Source organism: Nomascus leucogenys, chromosome X (genome assembly GCF_006542625.1).
Source record: "Nomascus leucogenys isolate Asia chromosome X, Asia_NLE_v1, whole genome shotgun sequence".
Taxonomy (NCBI): domain Eukaryota; kingdom Metazoa; phylum Chordata; class Mammalia; order Primates; family Hylobatidae; genus Nomascus; species Nomascus leucogenys.
The window spans coordinates 12,201,366-12,215,977 of NC_044406.1; the positions used below are offsets into that span (position 1 = coordinate 12,201,366).

General features: G+C 42.3%; 1 protein-coding gene across 2 annotated transcripts; it reads right to left on the reverse strand.

The window, feature by feature from the left end:
* Positions 1-743: 743 nt before the first annotated feature.
* Positions 744-14,601, reverse strand: TRAPPC2 (trafficking protein particle complex 2). Of its 2 annotated transcripts, XM_012500942.1 has the most exons (6): positions 14,497-14,595; positions 14,025-14,166; positions 6,324-6,435; positions 2,962-3,106; positions 2,437-2,522; positions 744-939 (listed from the first exon to the last, which is right to left on the reverse strand). In XM_012500942.1, exons 3-6 carry the CDS (start codon positions 6,414-6,416, stop codon positions 841-843), a joined length of 423 nt encoding a protein of 140 aa, XP_012356396.1. In that variant the 5' UTR covers positions 6,417-6,435; positions 14,025-14,166; positions 14,497-14,595; the 3' UTR covers positions 744-840. The 2 variants fall into 2 exon arrangements, with proteins under 2 accessions (XP_012356396.1, XP_004092411.1); XM_004092363.2 differs by lacking the exon at positions 14,025-14,166 and having other exon boundaries at positions 14,497-14,601.
* Between the last annotated feature and the right edge of the window lie 11 nt (positions 14,602-14,612).

Here is a 14,612-nt window from a genome sequence, read left to right on the forward strand (position 1 = left end):
GTAATCCCAGCACTTGCTGAGGTGGGTGGATCACGAGGTCAGGAGTTCAAGACCAGCCTGACCAATATGGTGAAACCCTGTCTCTACTAAAAATACAAAAATTAGCCAGGTGTGGTGGTGCACGCCTGTAATCCCAGCTACTCGGGAGGCTGAAGAAGGAGAATTGCTTGAACCCGGGAGGTGGAGGTTGCAGTGAGCCAAGATCGTGCCACTTCACTACAGCCTGCACAACAGGAGCAAGACTCCATCTCAAAAAAAAAAAAAAAGCAAGCTTATTCCCAATTTTTAAGTAAAAATATTTCATGGTTGGGCACGGTGGCTCACGCCTGTAATCCCAGTACTTTGGGAGGCCAAGGTGGGCGGATCACGAGGTCAGGAGTTCAAGACCAGCCTGACCAATATGGTGAAACCCTGTCTCTACTAAAAATACAAAAATTAGCCGGGCGTGGTGGCACACGCCTGTAGTCCCAGCTACTTGGAGGCTGAGGCAGGAGAATCGCCTGAACCTGGGAGGCGGAGGTTGCAGTGAGCCAAGATTGCGCCACTGCACTCCCGCCTGGCAACAGAGTGAGACTCTGTCTCCAAAAAAAAAAAAACATGATTATTGATAATGAGCTCTTTATAAATAACACTGTTCACAAGGAAATACCAATGGATCTATTGATAATGTGACATGAGACAGAATGTACTATTTTTAAATATAAAAGGAATTTCATTAGGTTTAGATAAGCTGCGAATACACAAAAGTTTTCCAGGCTAATTAATCAGGTAACTTACAATGTACACATTCCTGAGTATACACCATTGTGGTGACATCATTTATTTTGGAATTTTCTGCATTCAGCTTAAAAGGTGTTTCTTCCCAAGAAACTGAACTTTTCTGTCAAATGCACTTGATCGAATAGGAGAATTGGGTTCATAAAATGGATTCATTGAAAACTAGGAAAGAAGAAAGTATTAGTGAAGCAAAAAAGCTGACAAATCATAAGTTTCTGAAAGGAAATAATTTTAAAGTTTTAAATTAAAAACCAAAGACATTCCAAAGTCTAAAGACTACATTTTAAAGTTTTATTGAAAATGCTGCATTGTTAAATACTAACATCCTCTTAAGGAAATTTTTATTTTGGTGTTTTGGTTTTGAGAAGTATCTGTGGCAAAACGAATGGCAGTATGATAAATGTTGCCTGTGTCAGTTAACTTTCAGAATTCACCCTGTGTGTGAAATACTCATATTCATTATAAATAAATGGATTAATCTGTATGGCCCTTTGGCTACATAAAACAAAAAAGTCTGCCATGTGCTCAGAGTTCAGAAAAAGCTATTCTTGTGTGGTAATCTTTTAACAATCAGGTTTTTAATACTCTCCTTTAATACAAGACTGCTAAATGATCAGCTTCTCAAATTAGTGTATCATAACTCATGAGAGAAAATCATTAAATGGAATCACTAATGAGGAAAGGCATTGCTAATTTTTATACCTTAATCACTTGACACTGTTCATCTTTATAAGAGGGCTAAATATTACTTACTACCTCTGACTAGGAATACTGTTAAATTGTATTACTGTGCTGATATGCAAGAAATTCTGTCCAAATACAGAACTTATTTAAATTATTAAAAACATATGGCCAGGCATGGTGGCTCACCCCTGTAATCCCAGCACTTTGGGAGGCCGAGGCGGGCAGATCACTTGAGGTCAGGAGTTCGAGACCAGCCTGGCCAACATGGCAAAACCTCGTCTCTACTAAAAATATAAAAATTAGCTGGGTGTGGTGGTGCACACCTGTAGTCCCAGCTACTTGGGAGGCTGAGGCAGGAGAGTCGCTTGAACCTGGAAGGCAGAGGTTGCAGTGAGCTGAGATCACGCCACTGCACTCCAGCCTGGGTGACAGAGCAAGACTGTCTCCAAAACAAAACATACTATTGTTATCACTGCAGTGTAACCATGACATCCTATTATTATTTTTCTAAATCAAGAAATGCAAGTGGCGCCATTCTTCTTGAGTGGCTATTTGATCATATAAAAATCACTTCCTGCCAGTTTATGATCTCTATTAATTGCACTGTAACTTATTTGTAAAGTAGATGGAAACATTTTAGATTAAATTATGAAGCAATTTTCCCTTATATAGGCTGCTTCTTTGCTGTCTTTAGGGATCCCTGATAAAATCAGCTATGAGGACAACAAGGTGAAGAATGAAACCAATTTACCTTCACAATCATCTAAAGGTAACTACCATGAGTTGTGTTCCTCAACACACATTCACCTGGCTGTGAAGACTTACCTGGGGAGGGAGTTGCCAGAGAGTTCTGATGGGGGAAAGCTAGTCTGAAAGGTAAATTGCAGCCTAAGGGAGTTACTTCAATAGGCCAGTTTCCTGACAAAGGTCGAATCCTTTCTCATCAGATTTAAAAAATTATAGAACATACCGTACCTTTATATATAAATCATAAACATCAGTAAAGAAGTTCTTTATTCCATCTTCTTGTCTTAGGTCATGAAGCATAATAAACCTCATATGTGAAATAATTAAGGCATAATCTTTCTTAGAAATGAAAAACAAAAAGCAACCAGTTCGTTGATACAGTATTCTTCAAATTAGTCACATGCAGTGTATTTGTGATGGAAAAGTTGAATATATAAACTGGGTTTAAAATTAGCTTAGTTTTATCATAAAGAGAACATAAGCTTTCAAAGTTAGAAAATAACTATAAAATAAAGTAAAATCACCCTTGATAGGGTCCAGATAAACTTTTTTTGTGTATGAGACTTAGTTTTAAAATTAGCTATTAAACAAAATGTTTTCCCCCCTAAAAAAAGAAAAGTAGCCCCATAAATGGAAACTTACATTTTCACCTGACTGTGAAGTCTACAGACTCAGAGCCTGGCATCTATGTTCCATGTTCTTCTGGTTTGTGAGCCCAAACTTTAGTTATCTTTACTAAGAAGGTAAGGATATGCCCCGCAGTGACAAATGCTGACACAAACCACTCGTTGAACTTGTCCACGGTTTTCAAGTACATGTTGTTCGACAGCCACATGTTCTCATCTACGAGGTCGAGAGCAGCATGAGCTATGAACTGGTTCAGATGACGATGGTCGTCCTAGATGACAGTGTGAGCAACCACAGATTAACATTTCCATATGGCATCAAGAATGCTGACATTTCATTCTGTAAATTCTATAGATGGTTTTCTTGTGGGGAAAAAAGTTTGCTTTTATACTTTGTTCGTTATTGTCATGAGACTTATAAAAGATCTGTTTTCATATTATATTCTATTTTTAAATTTGATATCTAAATCTCAACAGAAACAGCCAATTAATAAATGAAATGTGTATATAGAGGATTTGTATAAATCCTCTATATACACATTTATTGAAATCTTTTATTGAAAATCTTTTTCATATAAATTTTTGTTCATGTTTCAAGAAGGAAGTTACCAAATTCTGTAACCATCTAAACATGTAAAAAAAGGATACTATGTTAAAAAAAAAAAAAAACAAACAAAAAACAAGATCCTGTGGAGAAGAGATGCCATTCATACCAGGCCTCAAGGTCTGAGAGGAAACTGAGAGGGCGGGGCTTCCTGCACAGTGGCACCAGGTAAGCAGTAGAGACAGTTGAAATGGCGCTTATAACGGCCTGCCACAGGCCTCTTTCCAGTGCATGGAGCTTACATGGCAGCGGGACCTGGGAGTAATGGGAAGTGATGCTCAGCCCCAGCTGTGAGCGGTCGCCTGTGTCAACAGCAGGACACAGTCCTGTCACAGCTGGGAGTGTCCTTTTCCCGGGCTGAAATGGCTTAAGTGAACAGAAGGTGGGACTGTCTGACCATAATGTGAAGACGAAATTCAGAACTTGGAATGCAGTCTTACTCCAATGTAATTCTTTGAAAATACATTTTTTGGCCAGGCGCAGTGGCTTATGCTTGTAATCCTAGCACTTTGGGAGGCTGAGGCAGGTGGATCACCTGAGGTCAGGAGTTCGAGACCAGCCTGGCCAATATGGTGAAATCCCATCTCTACTAATACAAAAATTGGCTGGCTGTGGTGGTGCATGCCTGTAATCCCAGCTACTCGGGAGGCTGAGGCAGGAGAATTGCTTGAACCTGGGAGGCAGAAGCTGCAGTGAGCCGAGATCACGCCATTGCACTCCAGCCTGGGGGACAAGAGCAAAACTCCGTCTCAAAAAAACCCAAGCCATTTTTCAAAGAATACCTGTTATGGGTTGAAGTGTTTCCTCTCCAAAATTCCTTTGTTGAAGTCCTAAGCAACAGTACCTCAGAATGTGGCCTTATTTGGAAAGAGGGTTGTTGCAGATGTGGTTAGCTAAGATGAGGTCACATTGGAGTAGGGTGGGCCCCTAATCCAATGGACTGGTGTATTTAGAAAAAGGGAACATGTAGAGATGCACACAGGGAGAAAAATGCCACATGAAGACTGGAGTTACGCTGCCACAAGCCAAGGAACTCCCAGAAACTGGGAGAGAGGCCTGGACAGACCCTTGTCTTTGTGCCTTCATAGGGAGCATGGCCTCACTGATAACTTGATTTCAGACGGTGGCCCTCAGAACTGAGACAATAAATTCCTGCTGTCCCAAGCCACTCAGTTTTTCGTACTTTGTTACAACAGCCACAGGAAACCGAGACGGCTTCCTTGCCAAGGAGGCTGTTCTCATGCCTGGGCTGGAGGAGGGCGGCCCGTTGCCCTGGAATCCCACGCATAGTTAAAGCATGTTTTACTTCACTCATGTTGCCATGACAAAGCTAAGTGAATCCTTAGAGAAATGGATGTTTTTGTGTCTGGCTCACAGCAGTGTTTTCTTTTACAATGATGATCAATTCTGAAGAATTAGGAGCAAACTGAAAACGCTTTAAGAAAGTGAGTGGTAGCAGGAGAAAGAACTAAAATCAAGTTATGCAACAAAGTATTTTTATGTGTGCTTTGTCCAACACAAGGGCAGTGGAGTGCACAGAAATTACATACAAGTAGCTGCATCCCACAAAGCAGTACTGGTACAGAGATACCTCAAAACAAGTTTTAATGAGTAGTGTTCTCATAATATGAGAAAATAATGTCGCAACTCCACCTTGTAGAGAATCCCTTAAACAAATGTCTATCTTATTTTGGTGGCAAGGCCTGAATAGTTGAAAAATACCATATATTATGCATTACAATTAACTTAAAACATCAATTCCTTAAAGGGCATTAAAGCCAATTTTTGGAGGTTGGGAGAAACATAGCGAACTTGTCAGCAATTTGTTAGAAACAGAAATTGGAAAGAACTGGGCTCTTCTTGTGTCAAAACTCCACAGGTCTGGGCCAGGTGTGGTGGCTCATGTCTGCAATCCCAGCACTTTGGGAGGCCGAGGGCAGGCAGACCACCTGAGGTCAGGAGTTTGAGACCAGCCTGGGCAACATGGCGAAACCCTGTCTCTGCTAAAAATACAAAAATTAGCCTGGCACGGTGGTGCGCACCTATAATCCCAGCTACTTGGGAGGCTGATACGGGAGAATTGCTTGAACCCAGGAGGCAGAGGTTGCAGTGAGCTGAGATCATGTCAACTGCACTCCAGTCTGGGTGACAGAGCAAGACTCTGTCTCAAAAAAATAAATAAATAAGATCGAAATGGTTTTATTTTAAGCATTTGGGATGGTAATCTTTCTTAAAATATATGGTCCATTTCCTTGTCTCAAAAAAAAAAAAAAAAAATTCTACAGGTCTGAATGGCAGTATGTTCTCGAGCCAAGCTTGGTTTTTGGAACCATTCTTGACAAGAAGGTCAGGTGGTATCACCTCTGGTGCTGCTTTTGAGCTTCCTGTGTATGGCCACAGTGTCACTGGGGAGGGGAGCATGCAGGCTCAACCCAGCCAGGAAGTGCTGCAGAAGGCCCCTGAAGTGAGGTGCTGCAGACCCAGTGGCAGCAGGAAGACAGGGAAGTAAGGGTCTTTTCTAACCCACTAGGTCCTGATGAGAAACGTGATTCATGAAAACAGCCTGGACTTTCATGGCATTTCAAGGCGGCAATCCACTACAGGTGAACTATGTTTTTATGTGCTTAAGCAGCAGCAATTCATGGTGGGTGCCATAGTGAACTGAGAATGATGGGAATGCCAGAGCGTCATGCTAGTCTGTGCTGAATTAAAGGATGAATAAACATCTCCAAGGACATTCCCTGGCTGGCTTCTATCAGTCTGTGGGCTCCTGAGCAAGCCTCATTTAATTGTGGTGGATTTCAGTTACCTTATCTGTCCAGATCTTCCAGTTCTAAAATCATATTATACCATATCATTACAATATCATAAAAATTCTTACGTACTTTGGATTCTGCCTTCCCAGCTGGCAAAAACTCCATTTCAAAAACTGGATTATCATGGTGGCCAACAATTACAAAGTAGAAGCTCCCAGACATGGTCTTCAATATATGGCTCCTAATTAAGTGAAAAATAGTACGTATTTTTAGTAGTCAATCTTCAAATTAAAAAATGACTAATGGGAAGTGTAGAATTCTTTTTTTAATTTAAACCTGACATTGTAGAGTAAGATGCTACTAAGCTTGGCAGTTTCCAGTATACTAGCGAAGATACGTAGCTTCTGGAATAAACAAATTATGTATCTGTGAATCTAATGTATTTTCATAAGTAAACTGGAAGACCTCTAACATGAAATCACAAAGACAACATTCTCATGATCTGACAATATGGCTCATTCAGCTCAAGGGGCCCTAAGTGTCTGGTAGAGTAAGCTGGGCTTCATTTGGACTGGACCAGTTAGTAGCAGCACAGACACCTAGAAGGATTAACAGAAGGTGGTGGTGAATCAAGGACAATACAGAGTAGTGGGAAGACCAAGGAAGTAATTAGCTTGCCTTAGAAATGTCCAGGAGACATCCGTCGGGGGAAGCTAAAACCAACTCTACCTCATGTCACTTACCTAGAAAGGAGAGACACTGTATCACTGATTCATAGACTGCGTGTGCTGTATTTGTCTTCTTTCTACTTGAAGTATGTGTCCTATAAATATAAGTCTTTGCAAATCTAAGAGCCTATGATATGCCTCTTTATACACCAATTTATAAGAAAGGAAGAGTTTTGTATTCTAGAAAAGATGGAAGAAATAATCCATAAAGGAAGACATTCTGAGGCACTGAGAGATCTTGGAACTAAGTTTAACACATTGGGCCTGGTGCAGTGGCTCACGCCTGTAATCTCAGCACTTTGGAGGGCTGAGATGGGCAGATTGCTTCAGCCCAGGAGTTCGAGACCAGCCTGGGCAACATGGTGAAACTCCATCTCTACATGAAATACAAAAATTAGCCAGGCATGGTGGTATGTGCCTGTAGTCCCAGCTACTCAGGAGGCTGACGCGGGAGGATCACCTGAGCCCAGGGAGGTCAAGGCTGCAGTGAACTGAGATCGCACCACTGCACTCCAGTCTAAGTGACAAAATGAGACCCTGTCTCAAAAAAAAAAAAAACAGATTGGCAAAAGAGATAAAAGTACAAGAAACTGGGGAAAAAAATATAAGTGATTCCATGGCTTTTAGCACAGATAATTGAAATCTAGATGAATGATGGATGGGTGGGGGCATGGATGGATTTACCCCAAGGTAACCCTACGGTGTGTATTTTTAACACAAGGACTTTGGAGTTAAACAAAGTTAGGTTCAGGTCTAGCTCTGCTACTTACTGGCAGTGTAACCACAGGCAGTCCTTAATTTCCTAATGTCAGTTTTCTCATCTGTTAAATAGTGCTAACACTGTAGCACCTTATGGTGCACTTATGAGGATCACACAATCTAATGCATGTAAAGTACCCAGTACAGTGTCTGACTCACAGTACATGCTCAATTAATGTTATCTAGAATAACATGGAAGACCGTATGCACACTGGGATGTGGTGACTAGTAACTTCTCAACACCGAGTGGAAATCAAGTAAACCGGGAGTTACAGTCAGTCTCCTAGAACATACATCTGAGGTGTGTTAGAAGCCAAGACTTAGCAAGCCTCATTGGGCCTTCTGCTGATTCACACAGAACACACAATGAAATCAGAAGAAATCTGATATGTACTTGCTAATGAATGACACATTTTATAAAGGAAATCAAGGCATGGCTGGCACTTTTTTTTTTTTTGAGGCAGAGTCTTGCTCTGTCGCCCAGGCTGGAGTGCAGTGGTGCAATCTCGGCTCACTGCAAGCTCCGCCTCCCGGGTTCACGCCATTCTCCTGCCTCAGCCTCTCCGAGTAGCTGGGACTACAGGCGCCCGCCACCACGCCCAGCTAATTTTTTGTATTTTTAGTAGAGACGGGGTTTCACCGTAGTCTCGATCTCCTGACCTCATGATCCGCCCGCCTCGGCCTCCCAAAGTGCTGGGATTACAAGCGTGAGCCACCGTGCCCGGCCACGGCTGGCACTTTTAACTCTAGAATTGGAAGGCCATGACTGTGGAAGAAAAGGCAGATCAGAGACTCCTGGCATGATGAAGTAGGATTTAAAATGCTATTTGGGGCAGGGGTGGAGGGGTGGGGGACTATAGACTGCAGGCCAAATCTAGCCTTGCCCATCCTTTTGCGACCATCTAAGGCTGCTCTCACGCTTCAATGGCAGAGTTAAGCACCCGTGACACAGACCAGCTGTCCCACAAAGCCAACAATATTTACTATCTGGCCCTGTAAAGAAAATATTTGCCCCTGTTTTAGGGGAAAGATAAGAAAAAGGTCCCAACATAAAAAGTGGGTAACAAAGACAAGCTGGAATGATAAAAAAGCTATGCAAAACTAGAAGAACTGGCAATAATTCTCCAAAGTGAAGGGAAGAAGGATAGGGAGTTGAAATTTGAACAAAGTAAACAATGATATCATGAATTCTTGCTGGACTAGATTTCAGAGCTGGAGTTTGCCAAGGGAAGGGCTTCTTTCTTTCTTCAGCACATTTAAGCAGCAGCAAAAAAAAAAAAAAGCAAAAGCAGCAGCAGGAAATATATGTACATATATGTATAAGCGAGATAACATGCATCCCCACACTCACCCCTATATGGAAAGCCACGAATAGGCAAGCAGCATGGCGCTAAGTTAGCAGGAAGACAGAAAGGGAACTCAAAGACCGACTGCATGAGGATGCTGTTACCAACTACCCAGCTGCGCAGAAGATGAGACAGAGCTTTCTTTATATACATTCCATGCTTGACTTCAGCTGCCAATTATTTGATTTTGTAAACAGCTGAAGAACCAAGAAGGGCTGTAGCTTTTCATTCAGTTCTGCCAAGGAAAAACTGACAGGTGAAGTGGAAGAACTGAAAACCCTGGGAGAAAATGACCCCATTGTTTCGGGAGGGGAACAGCTGCAAACACTTAGCAAATACTTGAGGGTATGGAGCAAAGGTAAGACACACACTAGGATTCTGCGCTGTCCAATCTATGGAACTTTCTGCGAGGATGGAAATGTTCTACACCTGTGCTGTCCAATATGTGAGCTAGTGTGGATTAGAAATGTGGCTAGTGTGGGCCAGGCGCGGTGGCTCACGCCTGTAATCCCAGCATTTTGGGAGGCCGAGGCGGGCGGATCACGAGGTCAATGAAATAAAAGAGGACACAAACAAATGGAAGAACATTCCATGCTCATGGATAGGAAGAATCAATATCATTAAAATGGCCATACTGCCCAAGGGTAATTTATAGATTCACTGCCATTCCCATCAAGCTACCAATGACTTTCTTCACAGAATTGAAAAAAACTACTTTAAAGTTCATATGGAACCAAAAAAGAGCCCACATTGCCAAGTCAATCCTAAGCCAAAAGAAGAAAGGTGGAGGCATCACGCTACCTGACTTCAAACTATACTATAAGGCTACAGTAACCAAAACTGCATGGTACTGGTACTGAAACAGATATACAGACCAATGGAACAGAACAGAGGCCTCAGAAATAACACCACACATCTACAACCATCTGATCTTTGACAAACCTGACAAAAACAAGAAATGGGGACAGGATTCCCTATTTCATAAATGGTGCTGGGAAAACTGGCTAGCCATATGTAGAAAGCTGAAACTGGATCCCTTCCTTACACCTTATACAAAAATTAATTCAAGATGGATTAAAGACTTAAATGTTAGGGCTGGGCATGGTGGCTCAAGCCCGTAATCCCAGCACTTTGGGAGGCTGAGGTGAGCGGATCACCTGAGGTAGGGAGTTCAAGATCAGCCTGACCAACATGGAGGAACCCTGTCTCTACAAAAAATACAAAATTAGCCGGGCGTGGTGGCACATGCCTGTAATCCCTGCTACTTGGGAGGCTGAGGCAAAAGAATTGCTTGAATCCAGGAGGTGGAGGCTGCGGTGAGTCAAGATTGCACCATTGCACTGCAGCCTGGGCAACAAGAGTGAAACTTCGTCTCAAAAAACAAAAAACAAACAAAAAAGACTTAAATGTTAGACCTAAAACCATACAAACTCTAGAAGAAAACCTAGGCAATACCATTCAGGACACAGGCATGGGCAAGGACTTCATGACTAAAACACCAAAAGCAATGACAACAAAAGCCAAAATAGACAAATGGGATCTAATTAAACTAAAGAGCTTCTGCACAGCAAAAGAAACTACCATCAGAGTGAACAGGCAACCTACAGAATGGGAGAAAATGTTTGCAATCTACCCCTCTGACAAAGGGCTAATATCTAGAATCTACAAAGAACTCAAACAAATTTACAAGAAAAAAACAACCCCATCAAAAAGTGGACAAAGGATATGAACAGAGACTTCTCAAAAGAAGACATCTATGCAGCCAACAGACACATGAAAAAAATGCTCATCACTGGTCATTAGAGAAATGCAAATCAAAACCACAAGGAGATACCATCTCACGCCAGTTAGAATGGTGATCATTAAAAAGTCAGGAAATAACAGATGCTGGAGAGGATGTGGAGAAATAGGAATGCTTTTACACTGTTGGTGGGAGTGTAAATTAGTTCAGTCATTGTGGAAGACGGTGTGACAATTCCTCAAGGATCTAGAGGTAGAAATACCATTTGACCCAGCAAACTCATTGCTGGGTATATACCCAAAGGATTACAAATCATGCTACTATAAAGACACATGCACACGTATGTTTATTGTGGCACTATTCACAATAGCAAAGACTTGGAATGAACCCAAATGTCCATCAATGATAGACTGGATTAAGAAAATGTGGCACATATACACCATGGAATACTATGCAGCCATAAAAAATGATGAGTTCATGTCCTTTGTAGGGACATGGATGAAGCTGGAAACCATCATTCTGAGCAAACTATCACAAGGACAGAAAACCAAACACTGCACGTTCTCACTCATAGGTGGGAATTGAACAATGAGATCACTTGGACACAGGGCAGGGAATATCACACACTGGGGCCTGTCAGGGGGTGGGGGGCTGGGGGAGGGATAGCACTAGGAGAAATACCTAATGTAAATGATGAGTTAATGGGTGCAGCAAACCAACATGGCACATGTATACCTATGTATCAAACCTGCATGTTGTACACATGTACCCTAGAACTTAAAGTATAATTAAAAAAAAAAACATCTATAGACATTTCAATAAATCCAAGTCATCAGGTCCTGAAAAATTATATACCTTGGATTAACAAATGTGATTGCATAACTGCTGATCAGTGACATTTGAGAAATTGCAAGAAAAATGCCATATCATCCGCTAGGTTAAATGCTATTCCTATTTTCAGCAACAGGAAAAAGGCTTATCTCCTAGTCTATAATAGGGTACATTCAGAGCGACTAGAACACCAACAGAAACATGTATTGAATGCTTATTTCAGTCAGATGCCATGCCAGGCACTTTTATTATACATTAACTCATTTAATGTGAATCCCTAGATAAAAACAGATTATTCATTCATATACTCCTGGTTGTACTAGAACAAGTCATGCCAAATTTACATTTTTTGTTTCTGAAGGGAGATACGGTAGGTAAACAAAGTCATTTTACGAAATATTTTGGTATCTACCTAAGAACAAACTGGAGTCCTGGAGCCTGAGTGAAAATACAGTCTTGCTAGAATGTTGCCCTCCATGAGAGCAGATACACCATTCATCTCATTCACTGTGGTATCCCTAGAGCTACAACAGTGCCAGGGACCCAAAAAGCACTCATTATTTGCTGAATGAGGGATGGCTCATAGCTGACTTGAGTGTCAATACTCGGAGAACATTGGGTGCTCCATGTCAATTTATGGCACAGGGTCTCTAGGAAGGCTTTGAGGTTGACCTTAACCTAGTCTAGCTCAGTATTTGAACCAATAACTTGAATGAAGATAACTTATCACATTCAAAGATAACACCAAGGGCAGCTAACTTATTAGAAGGCAGAAGTTAGCATTAAAAAAGATCTCCATGGCTAGGAGAGTAAGGTGAAATTAACAAGATAGAAGTTAAGAGGATAAGAAAGTAAGCCCTGTACTTGGGCTTAAAAATCAACTGTACAAAAGGACAAGGGAAACCTAGATTAAGAACAGTTCATCTACATCAACCCGAAGGTTCTGCAAGCTCAGTAAGAGGCAAAAGTCTGATAGGTTTGTCCAAAAAGCTAGTCAATTCTAGGTGGCATTAAGAGCAAGGTCGAGGAGAATGCTGATGTCCTCTTCAATAATATTATCATCTTTGGGGAAGGTACTCAGTTCTGGGAATCATATTGTAAAAGGATCAATAACTCTGTGTGTTACAGGGGAAGGGAGGGCAGGATCTAAGCTAGGAAATGCTCTGGAAACCAGACAAGAGCAACTGAAGGAACAGAGGATGTTTAAACGGAGTGGGGGAGACCTTTTTGGGGTGGAAAGGGAGTGGGGTACAGCACAGTAGTATCTTTAAATACGATAAGCTATCTAATGAAAAAGGGACTTGGCTAGGGATGGCAAATGAGTTTCCTTTCATGAGCGAATTCTAATCAACTGGTAGTGACTGCCAGGAACTGGCGCTGAGAAAGATTCTGAGACTAAGTGTGGTCAGCAGGAAAGAATGCTGTGATCAATTATCCATGTCTGCTATGAATTTGGGGAAGTGCAGTGCCTACAAGAGGGCCAAGTATTTGCTGACTCTGGACTACACAGACTTATTCCAAACCGTTCCATAGGCCAAGCCCAGGGCTGCTCATTTGAAGTCGGGAATCTAGAAACTAAGGGGTGGGTGGAACACCACCAGTGCCAGAGTGGGAGGATGCTCAATGAACTTGGAAGTCCCTTCTGTTATTTTAAGTTGTAGACAAATGCAAGATAAAACTCATGGACTCCAGTTCCAAAGACATCCATTTTTGTAGCAAGCCTCTTTACAGCCTCGTTTACTTATTTTTTCTCCCAAATTCGCTTTGACTGTATCGATTTCAGAGCTACTATTATTTCTCTCTTCATGCCTGGAATGTTCTCCTTTATTCTGTCTGCAACCACTACCCATCCTTTAAAATCCAACTAAGCCTCTCCTCCTCTTCCATTGTTTCCAACAAAAACCTACAGGTTCCCCACCTCCTATGAAGTCCTGTCACTCTTACTGCCTCTTACTTTAAGTTTTTCACAGCCAGAGATCAAAACTCATTGCACTTATCTTCAATGCTGTACACAAAGCTGACATCCAATTTTGTCCTCACAAGACTTAGATACTGCATAAGGCTTACATTCCCAGCACACAACTCTGGAGTCAGGCTAGATTCCTCACTGCCCCCAAGAAGGTCGTGGCTTTTTTTTTTTTTTTCTTTTAATGATTCTTTTGCTCATTTTTCCCCTTCCTGTGATGTTCTCCTTTTTGCCCACCACCCAAATCTTACCCATCAAGGCCCTGATAAAGTCACACTTTTTCCACAGAGATGATCTGGATCACTTCCATCTTCAACCACCTCCCCTTTAAACTCTTTATCCAGTCTACAATGTATCTTAGTTCTTGTTCAATTCTCTGGCTGTAACATTTTCATTATTGCTTCTGAGAGGTTTGGTTCCTTTTCTAATTACATTTAAGCATCATGAGGACTGGCTCACCTTTACCTCACAGCACACAATGGTTGGTACTCTAAAACGTTTAGCTCTGTGGATCTCAACCCGGAGCGATCTTGCTTCCAAGAGGACATCTGGCAATATCTGGAGACATCTTTGGTTGTCACACTTGGGGGAGAAGGTGATACTGACAAAATAGAGAGCAAGGATACAGCTAAACCTACAATGCACAGGACAGCCTCCCAAAACAATCTTCCGGCTCCAAAGGGCAACAGTGCCGCCGTTAAGAAACCCTGGGTTAGCTGAATGACCCAGTGAACCGCGAAACCACAGCCCCCGGAAGGGCGGACGTCTGCAGGTGGAAGGGCTGCGCGGATGAGCCGGCGGAGGGCTGGCAGGTCCGGCCCGGCCACCCCGGGGAGGGGTGGAGGTACAGGACCAACATCCGCATCACGCAGGGGCTACGAAGTCCTCCAGGGACTCAAAACACCCGCCCCCCACTCGCTCCATTCCCTACCTGCAGTGGGAGGCCGACAACGGAAACGCAATGTCAGTTTCCGCAGAAGAGACCCGCGCTCCGAACCTGTAGCCAGAACGTCGAAGCAGTTCTCGCGATACCCTGGGATGTGCTCT